The sequence below is a fragment of the Galendromus occidentalis genome, unplaced genomic scaffold (genome assembly GCF_000255335.2).
Source record: "Galendromus occidentalis unplaced genomic scaffold, Mocc_1.1 scf7180000077483, whole genome shotgun sequence".
Lineage (NCBI taxonomy): Eukaryota > Metazoa > Arthropoda > Arachnida > Mesostigmata > Phytoseiidae > Galendromus > Galendromus occidentalis.
Genome location: NW_003805471.1, coordinates 135,217 through 158,151, shown reverse-complemented (window position 1 = coordinate 158,151; position 22,935 = coordinate 135,217). Strand labels below are relative to the sequence as shown.

At 52.4% G+C, this 22,935-nt stretch overlaps 5 protein-coding genes across 8 annotated transcripts; 2 read left to right on the top strand and 3 right to left on the bottom strand.

The window, feature by feature from the left end:
- Positions 1-1,453: 1,453 nt before the first annotated feature.
- LOC100900931 (UPF0547 protein C16orf87) lies at positions 1,454-4,274 on the bottom strand. The gene is made up of 6 exons (XM_003745415.2): positions 4,139-4,274; positions 3,732-3,848; positions 3,248-3,473; positions 3,032-3,127; positions 2,811-2,889; positions 1,454-2,583 (listed from the first exon to the last, which is right to left on the bottom strand). Exons 2-6 carry the CDS (start codon positions 3,780-3,782, stop codon positions 2,469-2,471), a joined length of 567 nt encoding a protein of 188 aa, XP_003745463.1. The 5' UTR covers positions 3,783-3,848; positions 4,139-4,274; the 3' UTR covers positions 1,454-2,468.
- Positions 4,275-6,538: 2,264 nt separating this feature from the next.
- LOC100900783 (tudor domain-containing protein 3) lies at positions 6,539-10,773 on the top strand. The gene is made up of 11 exons (XM_003745414.1): positions 6,539-6,579; positions 7,019-7,103; positions 7,482-7,798; positions 7,922-8,111; positions 8,196-8,423; positions 8,509-8,739; positions 8,856-8,953; positions 9,032-9,102; positions 9,766-10,106; positions 10,228-10,456; positions 10,721-10,773. Exons 1-11 carry the CDS (start codon positions 6,539-6,541, stop codon positions 10,771-10,773), a joined length of 1,884 nt encoding a protein of 627 aa, XP_003745462.1.
- A 1,028-nt stretch (positions 10,774-11,801) lies between these two features.
- GAA1 (glycosylphosphatidylinositol anchor attachment 1) lies at positions 11,802-13,798 on the top strand. The gene is made up of 2 exons (XM_003745413.2): positions 11,802-12,512; positions 12,676-13,798. The coding sequence occupies exons 1-2, from the start codon at positions 11,802-11,804 to the stop codon at positions 13,789-13,791; spliced, it is 1,827 nt and encodes a 608-aa protein (XP_003745461.1). The 3' UTR covers positions 13,792-13,798.
- A 601-nt stretch (positions 13,799-14,399) lies between these two features.
- On the bottom strand, positions 14,400-18,760 carry mio (GATOR complex protein mio). The gene is made up of 14 exons (XM_029112060.1): positions 18,705-18,760; positions 18,005-18,186; positions 17,765-17,877; positions 17,561-17,683; positions 17,221-17,475; positions 16,901-17,129; positions 16,491-16,759; positions 16,016-16,382; positions 15,697-15,863; positions 15,488-15,614; positions 15,151-15,367; positions 14,904-15,054; positions 14,596-14,816; positions 14,400-14,502 (listed from the first exon to the last, which is right to left on the bottom strand). Exons 1-14 carry the CDS (start codon positions 18,758-18,760, stop codon positions 14,400-14,402), a joined length of 2,580 nt encoding a protein of 859 aa, XP_028967893.1.
- A 1,884-nt stretch (positions 18,761-20,644) lies between these two features.
- Positions 20,645-22,110, bottom strand: RpLP2 (ribosomal protein LP2). Of its 4 annotated transcripts, none has more exons than XM_018640354.1 (3): positions 22,032-22,110; positions 21,541-21,663; positions 20,645-20,985 (listed from the first exon to the last, which is right to left on the bottom strand). In XM_018640354.1, the coding sequence occupies exons 2-3, from the start codon at positions 21,661-21,663 to the stop codon at positions 20,773-20,775; spliced, it is 336 nt and encodes a 111-aa protein (XP_018495870.1). In that variant the 5' UTR covers positions 22,032-22,110; the 3' UTR covers positions 20,645-20,772. The 4 variants fall into 4 exon arrangements, with proteins under 4 accessions (XP_018495870.1, XP_018495871.1, XP_018495868.1 ...); XM_018640355.1 differs by having other exon boundaries at positions 22,028-22,090; XM_018640352.1 differs by lacking the exon at positions 22,032-22,110 and having other exon boundaries at positions 20,645-21,006; positions 21,541-21,893.
- Between the last annotated feature and the right edge of the window lie 825 nt (positions 22,111-22,935).

The following is a 22,935-nucleotide window of genomic DNA, read 5'->3' as shown; positions in this document are numbered from 1 at the left end:
AGTTGGTTTTCCCTTCGGTCCGTGTCCTTAGCACATTTGATCGCTGACCCCTTTCCTTCATGGTCTCCCCGAGCATCATTCTTCCTCTACCGAGCAGGTTTACCGTCGAAGGTCTCGGGTGAGTCTGAGACGATGCCCAGACCCAGAACCTAGCGTCGGAACAACACAGATGAATGTTTCATTCATGTCTTCCTCAAGTTCCTCTGGCTTCTCAGGGTTGTTCTCTCACTTAGCTTGTGGAGTGCAGAAACCGTCTCAACAGAGAGCTTACGACTCTGGGTTCCACATTTGGGATGCTGACGGGCACTACAATCGAGTCTTGTTCGCCATGAAACTGCTCGGCGTTGGTTCCCAGAGATTGTCCAGAGTCCTGCATCACAGCCTGTCAGTGATCAATGAGCGCGGGGAGTCCGCGTACACTGAGTGGACGGCATAATCGCTCCCCGACTGTGAAGAGCCAGATTTCCGGGATCGAGTCTCTCATTGACGGCGGAATACTCTTTCCTAGGCCACGGTCAGCGTCGGCTCCTCCCAATCAGATCCAATGGGATTAGGAAACTTCAGTCGAATTGGTTATCAACGGAGTCCCCTTCTGAGCGAAAATATCCGTTTCCGTCTTCTTGCCCGCTTGTCCGAACGTCATCAAGGTTCTACTGAAACTTGCAAGGTTCAAACGGTCTCGTCACAGGTCCTTTCGGAATTATGTCCTGTATTCCCAAGGGCAGTCTACCAGACTAGAGTTCCATATTCGTCTGCTTAACGGGTCTCGATCTCCTCTACTCAATGCCGAACACATCTTCGATGCACGGGCAGGAGCTCTGGACCCGTGAAGCTTCCTAGGTTCACGGATCATTCTGGGCGCAGCCTCCGAGGTGTTTATATGTATACGTATATCCGAGTTTTTCCATACTTTGGTCCCACGACTTTTCATTGAAATGGTTCGATCTGTGCTCCAGCTTCGGGAATCAAGGGGAGAGTCAAAGGAGCCGATGGATATGGTTCGTAATTCTTCCCGATGAAGGTTCCCCCGGAGAAATTCCCCAGCGCTGACGCTCAGTTAGAGCAACTGATCTGCGGAAGACAGGCGACCGTCTCTATGCTTCGATGTCCAGCCGGAAAATGTTCGGTCTCCTCCGGGAAGATGTACGCCCCAATAGGAACTCTAGTCTCCCAACATGATTATCCCCACGGTCAAAGCGCATTCTTCCTAACGCAAAGTAGGGTCATTCCGGATACCTTCTGGCCTGAATGAGCATGCTGATTGGCTGGAATACCTCCGCAACTCCCGATATCAACCTCGTTCCGACGATTTCTGGTGTTATAGGCGTGATATGTTAGAAATGAAGATCTACCCGGAGATACGACTTAGACTCAAAGTCACACGAGTCCTATATTGGGAAACTTTACTGATCTAATATGTTTGATCATGGATGGCGCTCGCATGACAGCTGCGTAACGTTCAAACCAACGAGCGGCTCATGAGTTTATTTCTTCGCCAGTCGACGTATGTCCACATTACAAGGTACAATTCGATATCTGGATATTGCCACGAAAGCGAGACGCAACCGTGAATGACCCTATGAGAGGGGAGAACCGAGAAACTCGGCGCCTCGGGCAAAAGATGAGCGCGTCTCCGAGTTTGCTCCGAAAATATAAACATAAACGGAATCGAATTTTTCTCAATCTCTCAGCAGACTCCAGGAGATCAGCGATGATCTGGCGATTTCGTGATGGAGGTCTAAAACGCGGGGTCCACTCCGGAGTGTGGGGTGAGTGTGTCTTCCATGGACTCGATCGAATATTCGTTCAGTCCTCTCGATTTTTTCTTGCATCCGCCACTCCCCGCAGGAGTCTATCGAGGATTCGAGCCTGAGACGAGGATCGTAATTCGCTTTCCGCTTCCCTCTCTCCGACGTTCCCTTGAACCATCTTGGGATATCTGCAGGCCACTCGTCTGAGCGAGTGTTCTTCAAATGAAAGACGCAGCTATCGTTCGAGCCCATCGATGAGCGGACATTGGCTCGTTGTAGATTCTGGAAGACGCAGGTTCTCGAATTTCTCGGCATAGCGAACGTTTGCTATGCGAGCCGAACGGGACCCAACTGTGGGGTATCGTTGAATGGGCTTGGAAAGTGCACGATGACCATGGGACTCAGAAACCCTGCAGATTTCAGGTCGCGGGACTTGACGATCGCTCCCGAGTCCGCTCCGGGCTTCGATGATGCTGCTCATGTACATGTGGATTGTGGAATCGAATATGCGGAAGACGTACCTATCAGTCAAAAAGTTCTTTCACGCTCTGTACAGATTCGAGAACATGCACTCATGAGATGTGATTTTACATTGGAGCTTTGCGGGAGGCAAGGCTGTCCGGATGAGATTCCGACCCGCAGTATTCTAGGGCCTTGGGTAGGCAACGAATGAGCTCATCTAAGGCAGACTCCCGAGCTGATCTGAAGCGGTAGACTTCAGGTCTCTTCGTCCCCGTCATCAGCAGGGGTGTCTTTGGAAGACGGGGTTTGCTCCAAGTGGAAGTTTTGTTGCCGCATTGTGCGATTGATATTATTCAGAATTAGGGCGTACCTGCGAAGATTTAACTCACTTAGTGGGTTTGTCCGAGCTCTATCTTAAAAACTAGGAGTTCAAGGCCCCCCACGAGTTTAAGCACTGGAAAAATCTTCCCTCCACCTCATTCGTGCGAGCCCACCAGAGATGAGGGACGCGATTCGGGATCTAAGCTGCCAGAGCGGATGGGATCCGGCAATAGTTGCGATTGTCGACAAACATTACGCATGAGCTGAACGACTCACCTCGAAGCTCTTTTCGTCGAAATTTTCGACATCAGCTTCTCTTCCTGCTCCAAAAAACGTTCCTCACGATTTTTCCGACCTGGAATCGTCACATAAGGAGTCTCGAATTCCCCCATGGAATTTAGGTCAAGGCCGAAAATATTATCTGGCCAGGAGCTTTCCGAAGTAGAATTCGCTGGGTACTGTCCAGAAGCGTGTGGCTATTGAGCTCATATACGAACCTCGTTTCCGCTTGGCACCCTCTTCCGAATTCGTGTCCTCGTCGTTCACAACGGGGGAGTCTTTGGTCCGGCGTTTCTTGGCAGTATTGACTACCGCTGAGAATTGAAACAAGAACTGCTGATGTGAGACTGAAACGACTTCTTCGAGGATCCCGAGCTCCGCTGGCTCTCGAGGCGCTGATTCGGAGGAACTCTGCGTAACCTTCCTGTACTGACCTTTCGGCGAGCGAATCTTTGCATCTAGAGATGCACTGGGGACAGTCGTCCCGTAGGTTTGTGTTTCTTTCCGGACTCTCACCCCTCGTCGTCTACCTTCGTGACCTGAGTGCTCATTCGTTGGATTATTGGAGTTCGCGTCTTCCGAGGACACTGAAGGTCGATTCGACTTCCTTTTATCGAAGAAATTGTAGCCACAGCCGCAGAGCTTGGTTGCGGTCGCTACCTGAATCAGTAAAGGCACCGTTACGATGACGATCTAAAGGCGACGAAGCAGGTGCAGAGTCGCTTCATGAAAGCTGCGACTTTCGGCTGCGTTAAGATGCAAGTATTCGTGGCCCACAAAGACTCGTCATGGGAACCACGAATACCTCGATAATAATCATCGATATCCATGAATGCAGTTTCCGCGGAGGCTAGTGAGGTTCTTCCGCTCACGGGGTCGAACTGAGAGAGTTAAAGCTACAATGAAATTCTTGCTCACCTCTGTTTCGCACTGGGGGCACTTTTTGTTCATCGGTTTCGTCTTCGCCATGTCGGCTGTCAGCGTCCAAGGCAGCACCCTGGAACCTCAATGGAGTCTTATGCCGAAGAATTGTTCCTGAATAAGATAAAGGGAATTAGCAAAAGACCCAGGATTCTCATCGAGTCTTCTGAACAGAGGGGGGTCGCGTTTTCAAGGCTATTAGATCACCCCGGCAGTGTTGCCGAGCAGCTGAATTCTACGCATTACTCAAAGGATCCTGTGATGAGTTCCGCCTATGATGGGGACCTTCTACAATTTATGGGTGCTTGTGAGGCGCAGGGCCCCAGTCGAGACATACAATGCCTCTAGATGCAAGAATGTGAGTGATTCCCAGAAGTCACCAGGAATAATGCTCCAACACTTACGGATACGCGATCTCTGCGTAGTTAGGACCAGTCTGTCGAGTTCCGGAGGAGTCCGTCGATTTCCAATCCGCAGAATATTGAGTGGAACGAATTCACGAAAAATCGGACGGCTGGCGATTTGGTGAGTGTTGGTCGACGGTCGCCGCCGCAGTTTGAAGGCGTTCGGGAGGACTCGGCAGTACTCCGAAAGGGGAGATCGGCGGATCAAGTTTCTTTCTGCTCTCTGCCCCGCCTGAGTTACTTGTAGCAGCAACCTCTCGAGGCGTATGGGGCTAGAGAATGAGAGTTTCCGAGTCGAAACTCCATAGACATATACCGGAGACCCGCGACGAGCGAATTTCTTGCGTTCTGCTTTTATTTTAGAGGGATCGAATGCCTTGATCACTTCATCATCAATTGGTCGCTCGTGCAGCCTCACCACTCACCACGAGCCCTCTCTCTACCTACGACCGCCGGCGGCGAGGTTGGACGAGGAGGGAGATTGCGCACAGGATCGCAAACGATCGTCTTGGGACGAAGAAGGACTGCTCGAGGCTGTCAGCCTTCTCTCGAAGCTCGCATGTCGTCATGGGAGTTTTGACTCCGCATCTTCCTCAGCTGGGATCAGAAACAGATCCACTCCGCCGAATGTCGTTTGCCGCCTCGCGCAGGGAGGGCTCCACCGCCGGATCTGGAAGGATCGGATCGATCAATCTGTGGATCTTTCCCTATTTATCTATCCCTTCATAGAAAGAGTGAACTATGTGGTGAGTCATCGTCATGGAGATCACGCGGAGCGAGCCTCTCAGAGGGAGAGCTCAGTAAAGTTTCTATCACAAAGATAAGTTGGGCCCCGGCCCTGAAAGAAACTCCGGCTCAGCAAAGACAATCGCTCAGAAGCAGAGAGATACACGTTCACCGTTGTAGCGGAATCAATGAGAAAAAACTCCCTGAGTTGTGAAACTGAAGTGACGCGAATTCATGAACGCCAGGGCACAGTTATATCAAAAATCCATGTGGCATTATCATTGGCCCTGACGAGCTTAGAGTTCCTCCGTCGCGGCGGGCGAACCTGCGCCACGGAGCGCGTTGGAGAACTTTGTTTGCCGTGACGGCAGCCCGCGCTGCCGTCGCTTGCGGAATACGGCTGAAAATCGCCAGCGAGGTGCAGCGCGGCACCAGAGGTTGCGGGAGGATGAACGCCAGCGTAGACGAGATCAGCTCTTCATGCCGACTATCTGGTCGCAGGAAACCGAATCACCGAAGTTGCGCAGTCGAAAACGAGATCGAGTGAGCATGAGATGCTCTCTTCGCCGTGGGAAACCCCAGATTCGCGGTATCGGCGACTCCCACGATCGCCTCTGAAAATTTCCACCACCTAGCTACAGCTGCTGGTACGATTCAGGGAGTCGGCCATTCCCTCAACGAGAACCATCCCGACAGAAATGGTATTCAGGACGATTCATATCTGGGTCAGTGGGCTCGAAAGCGTCCTGTCTTGGTGAGCCGCATTTCGAGTTTTCGATCCCATTGATCAGGCTTCTCACGATGCTCGTTGGAGGCTACGAACGAATAACCGATACGATGTGTGTGCAGGTCGCGAGGTTCTGGAGTGCGTTGAGGCGAAACTTCTTTCCGAAGCAGTGACTTCGAGTGTTTTGGGAGAAGCCGCTGAATTTCACTGGGGAGCAGCGACTGTCCGACCTGCATCTCGAAGGATGCCGGTCAGAAAATGCGTCTTTGTTTCCCAGTAACTCTCCAATGCTAGCCTATTCGAGTTTCTCGAAACTTGCCGGTCACTCTGGGGTCCGGAGACGTCGTCTCTATGGCATGACCGCTGGGACGGCTGGTGGCTTACGAAGCTCATAGCGTCCCTCATCGCAACAACGAATGAATTCATATCGATGAAGGAGCTTCCGCAAGCGTCTTGATCGTGGTCGACAGTTATCGGATCCTGAGTCAGGAGTTAGACCCGCTGACTGAGTGATAGGCCGCCCGATCCGGTTGACATAGTCTTTTGCGGGATCATTGTCATCACTCTCAACACATTCAAAGCCATGAAAACACCATCTCTGTGAGGATTTTGCCTCTCGCTATTCCCACCGGGCCGCCCGAGATAGAGGCACACGTTCTTCAGAACGGTATCTAAATGTCAGCATATGAAACGCCTGCTCGAAAAGCTTCCATGATCCAAGTTGGATCGTTCGAGTTTTTTTCTGTTTAGACGGGAAGACACCGACGACGACGATCGTCAGCGCCGCTAGACAGACGAGCTCCCAACTTCAAAAGAATTGACGTCCTCGACGAGGTCACTACTTCGATTGTTCGTGCGGTTGGTCGTGCCGTGTGAGTACTTCGCGTCTGGTTTCGAAATTGTGCGTATCCTCGGCCCCCTCGGTCGTCGCTGTATTGAGTTACAGGATGGCATCGTCGCTCAAGGATCAGTTGGAACAACGCGGGTGGTAAGAATCGTTCTCCTCGACCCTCTCGGGCTATTTCGCACCGAATGAGTGCAGCCGGCGAATAAGCATAAATATATTGCTCCCCTGCTTTCTCAGAGCGGCTCCTTCCGGCTCGCGTTCGACGTTTTCGGCGCTCATGTCGCCACTTTTTTCATAAGCGTAGAGAATTACCGACAAAGCATTCATCTCAACCTCGACCGCGCCATATACAGCGCTCGATCGCTGTTTTTTCCCATCGAATCGCTTCGTGAAGCAGCTCCGTTGCGATCACCATTCTCACTGACGTTTTCCTCTGGATGCGTTCGGGAGTCTCTCGATGATAATCAATATTCGGTGACTTCGAATGAGGGCATCCACTGTCATCATTCGATTCGAGAACGAAACTCCTAGCTGCTGTAACGAACGTCGAACTAACCTCAGTGCTCTCTCTGCTTTGAAGGTTTCTCACTGACGAAGCGATCGCTGAATTGAGTGAGGGGATTGAGAAGCTTTCAGCCATCGATGTGATTCAGAGGGCTTTAGATGTAAGTTTTCGGATCGCGGTCGTCCTTTTTCGTTTGTGGATCCTCGGATTATTCCTCATCAGAAATGGATCTAATCATCGGTGGTCGGTGACGGGGGTCCAGAGCAGGACCCGGTCCATTTGGAGTCCTGACCTTGCTTAGGAACAATGTATCATATCCGGATGAAGACTCCCGTTCTCTTTGGACTTCACCGTCGGTCTCGAATCGCTGGGCCGGAAGCGGATAGAGCTAGAGCATAGGCTGATATTCCGCGGACGGGGCGCAATTCAGGGCCGACTCCAGTTGAGCCTCTCCGTCCGAACCAGCGTCCTTATTCATCATGTACGATCAGATCTAGACCTTCCCTCCGTTCTAAAAACAGGCTAAACTCTTTTTCAGACTGATCTCAGCGAAATCGGGTCAGGGTCGATTCCAGAGGAGCTCGCTAAAAATCTGAAGAACGCCGAGAAGGTGTCCGGACCTGCCGTCTATCAGATACAGCGGATTCGTAACGTCAGCGCTCCAAAATCCGATCAAGACAATGAGCGTGACAATAAAATGCTCCGCATATACCTGACTGATGGAGTCACACAGTTCAGTGCCGTGCTGTCGGGCAAAAGTAGCGTGAGCATTAAGAATACTTGTCCTGGAACGAAGATACTGCTGAATCCTCAGTCGGTGCCGGTTTGCAACGGTATTATCATCCTTTCGGAAAGGTTTGTTCCGAAATTCGAGGCATCGAATCATGTAGTTTCTTGAAGAACAGCTCCGTGCCAGCCCATTCACGTCCGTTTGTGGGGAGTGCCGCAGAGCTCTGAAGCCTGGGATGTCTCCGGCAGGGATTTCAAAGTTCTGGGCGGAACAGTTCAAAAACTCGTGGACAAGTGGAAACTCGCAAAGGATCTCTCGCAGCACAAACGGAGTTCAGGGGAGGCGGGGCCTCCGCCGTGGGTACCTTTCGGGGAACAGATCAACAAAGACCTCATCCGTCAACTGAAGACCGGAGGTCCTTTCAGAGCAATGGAGAGGGTGAGTGCTGGAGGATCCGTCATAGTCCACATCCTCGCGGATCGGAAGCTCCCCATGCGCAATATTGAACGCGATAGTTTTCAGGCTGGAGTGACTAAAGTTGCGCCCAACGAAGCCTTCGAGCGACACCGCATGTCGAATATTGAGGAAGTGACCGCCAATCAGCCGACCGCGAAGAAGAAAGTTTTTGGAAGCGGTGCCCGAGAAATGCACGATGCCGACATCGCTCAGATTTGCGCCAAAGGATTCTCCGCAGAAGCGGCAGCGAACGCACTGAGAAACAACAGCTATAACGTCACGGCTGCGCTCCAGGTAATTCATGCATCTACATGGAGCCGGGAGTTCGGAAACTCCATTCGCTCCCACTGTGTCTGGAGACATTTCTTTCGATTTCCAGGCTCTCACCATCCGTGGGGATCGCGGTGATCGTCAGTCAGGTCGCACTGGGGACGCTAATCGGGAGAACGGGCAAAAAGGTGGCCGCGGCGATGACAATGCGGACCGTTTTAGGGGCGGCCCGAAAAAACGTGGTGGCCGGAATCCAGACGAAGGGTCCAGGGGAACTTCAGATCACCCCAGTATGCAACCGTCGAATCCGACGACGCTTTTCGACATGATCTCCACTAAGGTATGAACGCGCCATTCACGTCTTTATGTGGACGAGGAGCGACGATGCGCCTCGAGATCCACGACGCGAGCACGAGGTTCAAGAACGTCCTTCAAAGAGGAATCGACGCCTTACAGATGAACATACCAGAGCAACCAAATCGCAGAGAGGAGTTTCGCCCAGCCCACGGAAACGGTCACGATGCTTATGAGAGCGGAGGACGTCAGAAGAACTGGTAGGTTCCCGTTCTACACGTACGTCGGTTATCCGTGATCCATCGCGATTCTGATGCAACTCATGCTGATCCATTCAGGTCGGGCTCGAAGGAGAACTCGGACGGCTTCCGTCAGGAGCGGAGAGGCACGACCGGACGCGGCGGATTCCGTGAGCAGGAACAGCGATTCGACCGCGGAGAGGATCGTCGAGGAGATCGGAGGGAAGATCGGAGGGACGATCGGAGGGACGATCGAAGGGACGATCGAAGGGACGATCGAAGGGACGATCGAAGGGACGATCGGAGGGACGATCGAAGGGACGATCGAAGGGACGATCGAAGGGACGATCGAAGGGACGATCGGAGGGACGATCGGAAAGAAGACAGGAGAAACGACCGGAGAGACGACAGGAGAGACGTCAGAAGAGACGATAGAAGAGACGACAGAAGAGAAGACAGGAGGGAAGACAGAGAAGACAGAAGAGACGACAGGAGGGACGACAGGAGGGACGACAGGAGGGACGATAGAAGAGATGACAGAAGAAACGACCGTAGAGACGATCGGAGGGATGAAAGGAGGGACGAGCGACGAGACGACAGACGACCCGAGCGGAAGGATGATCGAAGGGATGATCGGAGGCGAGACGATAGAAGGGACGACGATCGACGGGATTACCGAGCCAACGAGAGAGCTCCCAATCAGCGCGACTCTCGGTTCAACAACACTGGTTTGTCATTCAGATACTGATAGATGGAGAACGATTGTCTCTTCGCTGGGAACGACGTTCGACAAAGAGCGGACAGCCTAAAATTCTTTACCTGAACCATTGCAGGACGTAATCAGCGTCAGGATAGCTACGTATCGGAATTCCCCACGCTGTCTTCAGCGGGCGTAGGGGCGGAAAAACCCCGCGAAGCCGCAGAAAATCACTCCACAGCAAGCAGACCCAGCCAACAGCATTCCGAGAAGGCACCGTCTCCGCGTCAAGACATGAAGCCCGGCCAATCCCAGATGGGCCAGAGCAGTACGATAACGCACAAGTTCAAGCCAGGCCAGCGAGTATTCGCGAAGTATTGGGAGGATAATCGTATGTATCGGGCTGTCGTTCACGAAATGGCAGCAACCGGAGGAACCTGCGTTGTTCAATTCGTCGAATATGGAAACTATGAAGAAGTAAGCCTTCGTTCTTTGTTGCCTGGAAAGTCGATCTCTCCCATCGATTGTTGCCTCAGACCATACCCGCGTCGAATGATACCCCAGTAGTCGGAAGTATTAAATATCTATTCGCCCCCAGGTGTTGGTGGAAGATGTCGAACTCGCCAAGGTCCCAGGATGGGGTGGTGAAGAAGGATTCGATGAGCGAAAAGTTCCTCCGCATTCGCAGGAAACCGAGAGGACTGGTATGAACTCTTTCCAGCAGCAGAGCAGAACTTCCAACGGTGGGCCGCCATCCCACGAACGCGGAGGAGCTCAACAGAACCGCTACCAAGACAACGCTATGCGGAAGAACAACACGAACGTTGGTGGGCATCGTCGCGGCGGTGGACCTGCTCGAGGGGGCGGCAGCGGTTACCGGGGTGGGGGGAACCCACGTCCCGTACCTCGAAGAAACTGAGTCGAGTCGTCCCTCTGAGCCTCCAGTGCCATCCATTTGCTCACAGGCTGAGTGTTCTTGAGTCGTTTGCCTCGAGACCGGCGGATGGCGACCCTCGTCTTCTCCAGAATCTCATCGATCTCAACCTCCTCACCGCGAGCGGAGCTTTTTGGAAGATTTCTCTCCATTTCAGTATGCGTGTCGAATCTGTTGCTCCGTCTAGGAGCGAAGGAATCGTACCGGTGATTTTAGCTCTGTTTGGGAATGAAGGCAGATTCCATGGGATGCTGCCTGCAGGAGCGCCCAGTGCATTCTGTCATCACCAAAACAATGGCTCGGCCATCAAGATATCGGCAAGGACAGTGTCCGCTAGTACAATAAATACAATTGGTGATCCTGATCGAAAGTCGTCGAGTTTTTTAGCCGATCAGGTAGCGATGGAACTCATCAGGGATGCGATACACAGCAGGTGTGTACTCTTCTGCCAGGTTATCACTCAGATTGGGTTCCACCTGATGACAGACCGAAGAGTCCGTGACGACGACGTGGTATCGCCTCCGATGTTCCCTTCTCCCTTCATGAACGTTCTTTTTTTCCGATTAAGATTGGGGAATGTTGCAGCAAAAAGCATCGTTGGCCCTCTGAAGTGATAGCGTCGGGGAAGTCGCGTCCTTGTACACGGCTCGCTCACCATTGCGCCTCCTTCGCCCCCCCCCCTCTTGCGTACGCCGCTACTTCCCTATATGTTTCCCCCGATTTTTCACGATACGCTTCCGCGGACGGATTCATGCACTCGAACTTGACGCAGTGCGAGTGCGAAAGAGATTGATAGAATGATCCATGAGATGACGACTTCTCGCGAGACGGCTCGCCCCATATCCGAGCGAACCATGCCTATTTGGAGTTCAGTACGAGAGCGTACACGACCACAAGAGAGAAACACGCAAGGTTTTTTTCTAGCCACATTTCTTCTAGCCTCCTTGGCGCCGATCCAAAACACAGAGGCGACATCACACACACCGCCGCGAGTCCGATGAAGCTCACTGGTCTCGTCGAGCGCCCGTCGACGAAGTCAACGAGATGCATCCATCTACGTGAATTGTTTGTACACATTGGGACCCCTCCTCTTCTCTCTCATTCCTCTCCTGACGTCGTCGTTTTGTTGTGTTGGGGCCGCTTCTTCCTCCCACGACCCGGCGGCCCCCCTTCGACGTCGCCTCCTCCTCCTCCTCACGGATATTCGGAGTGAGGGGCCGGTGGACACGAGTGTCGCCATGGGGTCTTCGATGACACCGTCTGCCCAAAGACACTTTCTGCTCTCGGCGGTTTTGAAGTACAATAGTGTTCTATGTTGCTTTCTGTATCCTCTGGGCATCGCTGCCTTCATCTGCCTGGGGTCGCCTGAAGTCAACGATCAGACCTACTTTTCTGATAACTCCCTACTTCCCGGCATGGTAGAAAGGAGTACAAGAATAGCGCAAGAGGCCGAATCTATCCTTGGCACGCTTGAATCCGAAGTGAAGTCGCATTCGAGCATACCGTACGCCTGGCTCGCAGGTCAATTCAGACAGGCGGGCTTGGAAGTCTATCGTCACAATTTCACGTTGGCATATCCGATAGGAAGTCGACAGCTGCATCATGGGGAGAATTTGTTCGCGATCATGAGGGCTCCCCGAGCATCTCGCACTGAAGCGATTGTGATATCGGCACCGTTTCGCGCAGCAACATCTCCTCACGCATCGAACCTCGCATCAATAGCAACGATGATTGCACTGGCAAGGCAGTTCCGTAAGAAAATCTACTGGTCCAAGGACATCATATTCGTAGTTACTGAACACGAACTTGTCGGGCTGCAAGCGTGGCTCGATGCCTATCACATGGTGGAAACATCGCCCGGAGTTCTCCTCCCGGGAAGCCTGGATGCTCGTTCAGGGAACATCCTTGCCGCAATCAACCTGGAACTGCAAGACAAGCACGTCGACCAGGTAAGTGAGCTGGGCGGCGGCTTCCTTTCACAAACGTCGGAAGATCGGCGTACGTACATCCATGCCCGAGTCTCGACGTCTGATTGCGTTCATTGTGGTGAACGACAACCCGATACGTCGAGAATCACGAAAAAGTTCCCTCACGCACCGCTCTCTCTCTTAGGTGAACGTTAAAATTTTCGGCCTGAATGGACAGCTGCCGAACTTGGACCTGGTGAACACGTGCAAGAATTTGATGCAAAGAGAAGCAGTCCCGTACATCCTCGAAGATCGAGCGGACCCCGTCGCCGCAGAAAACAGGAGCCTCGAATGGGAAGGGGGCGTCATGAATCTCTTCAGTCAGATGACAAAGCAGGCGACTGGAGCTCCATCAGCAGCCCATGGACTTTATCACCGTTTCGCAATCCAAGCTCTGACCCTGCAAGGTCAACCCAAAGTGAGGGGGTATTCGTACGTGACCCTGACAAATATCGGTCGGGTGATAGAGGGTCTCGTACGATCGGTGAACAATCTCCTCCAGCGATTCCATCGATCCTTCTTCTACTACTATCTACCGAGCATGGACAGATACATCTCGATCGCCTACTACATGGGAGCTTTCGGAATTCTCATCAGTCCCGTCGCGCTGAAATCCATCGCTCTGCTCCTGGAGCTCCACGATCAACAACCCACGGCGTACATGACTCTGTTGTGGAAAGCCTCACCCCTGGTATTGCTCGTACAGCTGCTGGGAGCCGCAGTATTCGCTTCGCCCGTTCAGGGGGAGAGTATGGTAAAGAGCGTTCTCTCCTTCAGCACACGGGACGCCCTGTATGCTTTCATGATCGGCGCCTCGGCGAACCTCCTCGTTTTACCGATCGGCACGAAGCGGGCGATTGACCCTCAACCTCAGAGACTGCTGATGCTGCTCCATTATTTGCTCGTGATCGGTCCTCTGGCGATGCTGAATATCTCGCTCGCGGTCCTCGTCGCGGTGTTGACTGTTCCAGCGGTCCTGACCGCCGGTGTCAATACCTATCTGCCGCTCAGGTTGCTGCAGCGCATCGTCCAGATCTTGGTTAACCCTTTCGTTTTGACTTATATCGTCCTCTTTTGTCATTCAGTCGCCCTGGATAGATGGGACGTGAGCGACCCGAAAATTCATTTGGTGCAGGCGTTCAATGCTCATAAGAAACTCTTGCTATTCACTGTAGAAGATTGGTATATATACGGAGCTGCGAATTTCCCAATTCTCTGTCTGGGTTTCTTACCGGTTTGGGCGCATATGTGGTCATTGTAGAATTTAAAACGCGCACAACAGAGTTTACCCGCGAGAGAGGGTGAGAGGGTTTACACGAGGCTTGTAAATATTAGGTAGATGATATCCACCTTGCAAGGAGGGTTTGATGTATGTATGTACTGAGTTGAACGGAAATAAACTCGTTCAGGCGTTGCCTCGATTGTTGACGTTCGCCGTCTTCTGATTATTTTGGGACTGCAAAAAATCGCTCACGAAGAGAAATCGGGTCCGGATGCAGAGTAAGTATCGCAAATACTGTATTTACAAAATTACAAGGTGTGTTACCCCGTACCCACACGGGGTCGAAATGAGAGATCGCAGCGCACTTCGTCCGAGAAGCATTCCCTGACTTGCGCCCGTCGCTCTCCCCAGGGAAGGAAGCTATCGACAGGATCTCACGCCCCGCCAGCGTCTTCGAAATCGCTCTCGAAATCGAACTCCCACAGGAGCGTATGATTCAGGCGCGTGGGAACGACCACCCCCCCCCCCTCCCCTCGAAGGTCGTTGAGTTCCTCGCCACGGGAGCGCCGCACCTCGAGTTTTCTGGCATCTCGGCGGCGTCCCAGTGACCGTAGTAGATTGCGGATTCCTCTTTCGGTCGCGATCCTTCAAGCAGCTGGCTTCTGGAAGCTCTGGAGATGATGACTGACCGACACGTCGATCGAAGCGCACTTGCATTGACATCCGGTCACCGGACATTTCTCGTGTTTCCTGGAAGTTCAGGTGTATTGATTTAGAGCTCAAAGTCGGACTCGACCGACCGGGTCGCATTGATTGACAGGCTGTCGGAAACTAGGTACTCACTCAAACCAATGAGCCATGTGCTGAGTATGCCCCCCGTGCATACAGCTCTGACACCACGTGAACCACCGTCCGAATTGACTCGTTTCCGTCTGATGCAGGACGGCATCGGCATCTCTAGTCTCCTTCAAATCTCGATTCGGTCGAGATATCGGCGTTCCCATGTTCGTTAGACACATCGCGCATCGGGGCAGAGGCTTCCTACAGCTGGGACAGCTGGTTATCTGCAGAAGAAGTACTCCCTCATGTCAAGAGATACATCACCAATCGGAAGCGACGGAACGCCAGTTTTGCGGGAAGCTCACTCTCACCCTTTGCACTGGCGGCGCCGGTCGGAAAGCTTGCCTTCCTCGAGTTTCATTAGGAGCGGAGATGGGCTTCCGGCAGTAGTTACAATGGACCCGAATTTGGGGTGGTACGCTCCGGCCCATCGGCGGAGCCATCGCGCAATCGAAGAGCGCCCTGGAAGGGAATTCAAGCGTCTCAGTTGAACTCCGGTCACGTAGCTAAGTTTTCCTCGGAGGAACTTTGACAATTGGATCATTAAGCCCCGGGTACCTCTCCGTCCACAGCCTCCACTGATTCAGCAGTCCCCGATAACATTCGATCCAACGTTGAGTTAGCTCATGCCCGATGATCTGAGGATTTCGAGTCACCACTGCGATTGCCGACGCGGCTTGAACGTCCGCGGTACGGTCGACGAAGTTTTGTAGCAGATCGAGCAGATGCGTGTTGATCCTGTCCGAAGTGGTGTGCAGTCCCGTCAACAGAATACCTGCGGCGATAGATGGATAAATGACGAGCTCGGACGATCGAGCGCTGGTCGCTGCTTCCGCGAGCGATATTGTGGTTCTCCCTTCTGTCTGACGAACGTGGATCGGGCGCTTCTACTCGCCTTCTATTTTCCCTGCGCGAACGTACTCCTGAGTCTGCTCCTTGATGAAGCGCTGTAGTTTCAGATCGCTCAGAAATCTACAGGCGAACATAATCTTGTCTTGTACCGCTATGGATGTGTTCAGCACCTGGAATATCGGCTGCTTCAGGAATTCCGTTCTCCAGTCCCCGGATGTATGCATGTGTCAGAACTCTGCCCTCCCTGCTCACCTGATTATAGTCATCGCTTGTAGACATTAGGAAGGCGAAGATGGCCGCTAGGTAAGGATTGCGTATATGAGGTTTCAGAGTGGCACACATTTCGCGCCATGTTGAGCCTTTCTGCTCACTGTATCCAGATATCGCAAGGGCCACGAGGGCGGAGTTCAAGTCCTGGTCTAGAGGCGTAATATCATGTGGTCAAGCCGCGACCATGGGGAGTCATGGAAATCATGTATATATATAAAATACTGTGAGAAGGATTCCCCAGTCGACAGATCGTCACTCTACGATCGATCCAGACGAGCAGAAGCCTCGGATAGAAAATCACCGTTTTTCGAAGGCATCTCCAGGTATTCCATGACTTTCCGCATGTCGAGTTGGAACAGAGCCGCGACCGCTTTCTGAGCCCAATCTTCTTCGCCTCTGTGATCGATAGCTTGTAAGAGCGCCATGACTTTTCGCCGTGCTGGATGATCGTAGTAAGACAGATACTTGACATTATTAGGAGAGTTATCGAGAGCGAGTTTGCCGGAGTGTGAGGTGGACTCCGAAATATTCTCGAGGAGATAGTAAACCCCGGTTAGCAGGCGAGGCCCAGTATTCTCCGAAGATTCGAGTTCTTTCAACCAGCAATGCAAGTTCAGCAGCGGCGGGTCATCGTCGATAAGGGACGAATCGAGGCAGATGTTCGTGGCCTGGGGGGGCGAAGAAAATATTAGGCGCCCACCGATGATAAAGAGAGGAATACGAAATGAGGCCACTCCGGGATTCCCTCGCTAGGATGAAGATGCCTCTCTCCTCACATTTTTCACGCAACCGAAGCCACTCTTGGCTCGTTTCCGCACTCTCGCCGCGAGAGGGTCGATAGTTTTATACAGGGCGTCCGCTTCGTGAAGACGATGCACAATTTTCTTTCCGTGGGTCCATATGATCTCCGAGACGGGCGACCAATTCAATGTTATCTGATCGATGATTGTGTAGTCCGTGATCTCGTCCCCGCTGTCATAGATCAGCATTCGATTCTCGGCCTCGGGATGCCACGAGAACGACCTGAGATTCAGCTGACTGCGAGCTGGAATTTCCGGCGAGAATCGTGGGCTACGGAGATCATTTTAGCGAAATTTCCCCCGAATCCGCAGGAAGATGCAGCGAAAGACTGATAAGGTGGAAAAATTTGAGCGTATCATCGGAAAGCAGCGGGGAGCTAACTCACGCTGGAGGTGACGAATGACGGTATGATCGTAATAATCGTCCGACACCATATCCCGACTGAGGTACATGTCCCGCACAATGAACAAGGATAGCGAGTTGCATTCATATTGAATGGCTGTCAATTGATTCGATCGATTCGGACACCAACGCAGCTTCGAAATATTGCTCTGATCTCGGATCTGAATCATGGGGGTGTTCAAATTGCGGAGATCCCAAATGCAGATCAGATCCTGGAAATCGAATCGAGTTACATGAGAGCCATCCTGGAATACGATTCTCGGATTCCATTTCCACGATCGGTATGAGTTATCGGAAGCGTACGGTTCCATGAGATGCCAATCTATCAGCGTTGTATGGATCGAAGGTCAGGCCGTATATAGCGGCCGTGTTCCCGGACACCGTTGTCGTTGACGGTTCTCGTATGTCGAAAACGCGGATCTTTCTCGCTGTTGTCCCACATACAAGCGCCGAGGAGTAGTTCGAAGATTCGGGAGTGAAGCACACGGACTGCGCGGCGTCTTGGTGTCCGAATGACACCATGGGCTTACTGAAACGAATCGTGTCTTGTGATCCTAGCTGATTCGGATGAAAGCTTCCGCGTGCGACGGTCGCTCGTCGAGACCAAGAGATGCGATATCCGCCTCACTCACAGATTGTCCGCGTCGTCCTTCCGGATCGTTTCGAGATCGAAGACTTGAACGGAAGCCTCCCCCCTCGATCTCTCGAAAGCGCAGGCGAGCTTCAGATCTTTAGTCGACCAGCGGACGTCATTGCACGGTCGAACCTAAGTAAGAAAAGAGTGGGATAGCAATTCAGCTTATTGGACGGCCGATGTGGATTCCTTGGGATCGCAGTCAAGTCTTACCAAATGAGTGCTCGGCTTCGCATTCAGCGTCAGTCCTCTAATAGAATGCTCATCCGTTCCGTAACCAGACAGGGCAACCTCGCCATTCTCGCAGCCCACAGCCAGCAGGGTCCCTGGAATCGAGATTGTTGGAATATACGCTCAGAATCGAAGTCACGATCGAGCAATCCACAAAAAGGATCGATCGTCAGTCCTTGATCTGAAAGAGAGACGTGAGAGCTTCCCGCTGACTACTGCTACCTTTGTAGGAAGGTTTGGTGAACCAATCGATGCATCTGATTCCTTTTATGTCCGATGTTTTCCATATGAGTTTGGCAGCAGTGCTCTCCGACAGCCTCGATGCGCCCGGCACGACTTTGCCGTCCGGCGATAACGTGATGACGTCATACAGTCGAATTTCTTCGAAGTTTGCAGTCAAGAACCTGAAGGAACAAGGCGGCGCTCCTGATTTGAAACATTCTTTCAAGCATCCGTCGTAGCCTACGGTATTCGTTCTCAAACCCGGAAGTTCCGGAGGCCAGTAAGTTACTGGCAGTAAGAAGCTCTCAGTCGAGCATCATCCGAGCCTTCTACGAATCGAAGGTTCTGGCTGAGGATAATCATCCCAAAAGCCCTCCTATCATGGGGACAGGAGAGCGCAAGTCTCTATTGTTTACTGTTCCATGAGGTTCCAATGAGGAATGAGTACATCTCGATTCTGGTACCAGGCACGGCTCAGACTCATTTTGTGGGTTCGCATTCATACTGGATACTGGTGCGTGAGTCGGGACTTCGTTTCGTTGCCCCATAGAACGACGGAGCTACCATTCTTGACTTTACAGCGAACGAGATGCGTGCACGTATAATTGAATTGTTCGGTTGAATAAAACTCTAGAACTCAGGCGTTTTCGAATTGAGTCCTAATAAATGCACAGAGCCTCAGATGCTGATGACTACTCACTTCGAAGTATCCTTTGGGCTCCAGCAAACATCGTAGAAAGTTCTACCACGATTCATGCTGACATCTATCGCGCAGCGGAATGTTCGCACAGGTATTCACTCAAATGCGAATCAGATATCTATACCATGTCCTCGATATCGGATTTACGGAGAATTATATCGCGAAAAAAAACTCTCTCATCAGAAGCTGTCACGGTGTCACAAATCGATGCAGCGGAAAATGGGGGGTGTATTCTTTCCGAAAGGGCACGCCTCGCTCTTCTTCGACATCAGCTGCTCGCTATTATCACATTCACATAGTCATATGTCTTCGAGCGATTATTCACGACCACGACGTTCTCACTATAAGGCCGCCTTAGAGTGCTGGTCTCCCCCTAAACTCGCTCAGCTGCCGTGCCGCCGTCAAAACACGTCGAGCGCAGAGCTCGTCAGCGAGAGGTCTTTACCGAGCAGGCATCCGCGCCGTTCGCCTCCAAGTTCGACGGCGCGGAGCCCGAAGCGCGAAGCAGTAAGGTGATCATCGCTATGCCTCCGATATTCGGAACGAGTCTAGCATATAAACTGAGGCATCGATTTGGATCTGCCACCAAGTATTCCAATAACTTCTCTTTTGAGCCCGTCCATCCGTAGGGCGATTTCTCTGGCTTCATTCGATGAGGTGTCTCTAAGTCTACCGTATAAGGGAAAAGGTGACAAGTATCAGCCTAAGAATGACCGCCCTATCTGTATTCTGAATCCGACGTTCTTAGCGAAGCTTTTTGAGGAGTGGATCCTCATTGAGCTCCATGTCCTGGTGTCATCCCGCTCTTTCCTGTCATCTCATCAGGATGGCTTCCGACCACCGATTCGGCCCCATTTGGATTTCGTAGCTTTCTCCCCGACAGCGGTCAGTCTGAACGTGTGCTTATGGGCAGCTTCCTTGATGCTGCAAAGGCCTTTGATGGCCCAGGGCCAGGACCTTGTTATCCTCCTCCAGATCCTCGCGAATCTTGGGCTCATCCAGTCCCTTGCCTGGCCCTATTTGGATTTCGTAGCTTACTCCCCGACAGCGGTCACTCTGAGCGTGTGCTTATGGGCAGCTTCCTTGATCTTGCAGAGGTATCTGATGGCCTAGGGCCTGGACCTTGTTATTCTTCTCCAGATCCTCGCAAATCTTGGGCTCATCGACCAGTCCCTTGCCAGGCTCATTATCCGCCTGGCAGATCCCTCACGCTTCCGATGGAATATATTATCACCTCGTCCGCCCTCCACATCTCCCATGGGGTACCGCAAGCCGCAAGGCTCAGTCATGGGAGGCTTTGTCTTTTTTCTTTATATGAGAAAATCCTCCTAATTTCAGGTGGATCTATCACTGACCACTCACGCGCTGTTGCTATCGCGAATGAGCGCAAGGATTACATTCAAAAACACGATTCTCGTCTCACCACCCTTGCTACGACCTGCCGTCCCTCAAAGTCAGTATTAATCCGGACAAAACCCAGTGCGACGTCTTTCGTCCCCATTCTCTCCTTTCCTCTTGGCCCCCTCACGAGATCATCCACCGCGAGTCACCTCTTTGATCTCGATGCTCTATTAAACGTTGAGCTCTTCATGTTTATCGCCTCGCCTGCCTTGCGTTCGCCGGTCGTCGAGATGTCCCCCCTCCCCCCTCTTTTCCCTCACTCGTATCGTGAAATTTATCCCGAGGAACAAACCTCTCGACCTCCGAATCTTCTTCCCTCGAATCACAATCGGCCACGAATGAATGAGTGATCTCTGGCATGCTTGGTGCTCTTCCGAAGTCCCGAAGAAGATCGAATCTCGATATAGCCCCGAGAAAGATGCGAATAGCAACAAAATGATCCTCGGCGGAGTTTTTCCGTTCTGAGTCGGAGTTTCCGAACATGGCAGAACAGGAAATATCCCACCGAGTCCGCTTGTGATTGAAAAGAAAAGGCGAGCTTCCTTCCCATATCCAAAATTCACGGAGATCCCGCGACGGAGAGTATCTGTTCGACAGCTCGTCGCGGAGATTTCTGAATCCCAGACGTGGTTTATTGTGCGTCCCGATGGTCGCATCGACGATATCCTCAGTCGAAGAGTCCGAAGCCCATGTCTTCGTCTTCCTCCTCCTCTTCTTCTTTTTTCTCTTCCTTCTTCGAAGCTGCAGCTTCTCCAGCAGCTGGAGCAGCAGCCGCTGCGGCGGCAGGGCCGGCACCTCCACCGGAGGGGACGGAGGCGAGCTTCTCGGATCCTTCTTTGATAAGAGTTTCCAGGTCCTTCCCAGTCAACTCGGAAACAACCTGACGGCGAGGAAGTTTGTTCTGTTAGAATTGATGATCCGAGCCCGATACTCTAGTCAGGATATTTCGCTCCGGGAAGCGCCAGTATCAAAACATGATGGAAAGCATAAATGATGCAGCAAGCAGACGTCTCGGTGTGCTAGATGTTAGTGAGCAACCGTGTACCCGCGCTTTATGACACGACAGCCTCCGGAAGGCAGACATGGGAGAACGCGAGGGGTTAATATTGCATTCTGAGTCACTGGACGAAGATTCAAGATCCCCTCCAATGTTGTAGAATGCTCCAGCGGGGAGCGGCAAGCCATGCGAGCCCGGAATGAGGGGGTCGGATTCTTATACCAGTTCCCACTTCGCTTCCCCGCGCTCGGGATGGGCGGAGATGATTGACAGTGAGCTCTGCTATCTTGCTTTCGCATCATCGTACAACCGGCGCGCTCTGAGAAGCTCTCCGGGTGTCAAAGATGTGCCTCGTACTTGACATGAGCAAAATTCCCACCCGAAGCGCATCACAGAGTTAGCGGTGCTTTACAACAGTGCTATCAGGGGCTTACGTACCTTCTTCAGCTTATCCTTGTCGGACTCGATTCCGACCGAGGAGAGGATCTTCTCGATGTCAGCGCCGGACGGCTTGACGTTGCCTCCGAGGGCAGCCAAGAGGTATGCGGCGACGTAACGCATCTGAAATAGCGAAATAGTTCGTCCTAGCATTTTAATTGTCCGATGGCGGTCAGGACATGATGAGCGACGTCGTGCGCCCACCGAGCTCGGTGGGACACTCGAGTATCTCGGGAGGTTTTCATGTCTCCCAGTACAACAGTCAATGTACGTCCAATTAGAAGGGATTAGACGTCAACAGACGAGTTCAGTTCGCGTAAGAAGTGCGAAACCACGTGGCTAGGCTTACACGTCCGCTGTCGGCACACGTTCAAAACGTAAGCGTTCGGAAATCTTAGCTCCCGATGCTTCTCATCACTTGGACCGGACAATCGGGACGGCACACTCCGATTTGAGGGTGTATCCGCTTGTCAGATCGGGTAAAAACTTACTTTTAAGTCGTGGTGACGCGAAACGTGCTTTCCGCTAAGAATCGAGACAGGCAAAAGGGACCGGATATGGTAACCAGTCGCGAACAAGGCCGTCGCCCTCTCCCATCAACAAACGGATTCGATGCGCGCGAAAATTCCAAGGGAATCACGCCGGCGGTACCTCGGGAACGCGTCCTCGGATCGCAAACTGCTCTGAATATCGAACCGCATCCATCCTACTTTGTTCGGATTCATTGTCCAATGGCACGTCCGACGGCGCGACCTTCCAGCGTCCGCTCGCAAACAATCGTGACTTTGCAGTTGGATCTCCGAGCAAAATAGGCATCCGATGATATTTTCGTGCTGTGCACGACGTTCCTTCAATGTCCCGTCGCCGGCAACTTTCCCGAAGGCCCACGCCGCGCCGCTGTCCCAAAGCCGGGAATCTTCAATGGACGAGATGATGCATCTGCGAGACGCAGCGGTGCAGCGCGAGGCCGATCACTGAGAGCCGCGCGATCCGAATACCCTCGATGATTCTTCGAAGTGTCGTACTGGAGCGGATTTGCGGATTTGCATGCTTCAGCTGAAGATTTCCGGGGCCGAGGAGCAAACGGCTGCTCAGAGTGGGGGAAGTGTATCGATTGACATTATACCGGTTCAATTGGTCATATGCATCCCGTAACTACGGCACTACGGCCCGTAGTTTACGGCCGTAGAAAACGGGCCGTAGTTTTTTACTACGGCTCCGTTTTCTCGGAAACGGCTTGATATCGGGGGAAAACATATTGAGCTTTATTGAAGGTCTCGACCAGACGAACAATATTGCCCATGGGCCTTTCCCCCGAATCCGGGAACCGACCCGTGTCAATTTTTTTCCAAGTCCGGTCGCCCCTCTGAAAAGACTTATACTCCGCGAGCGTTT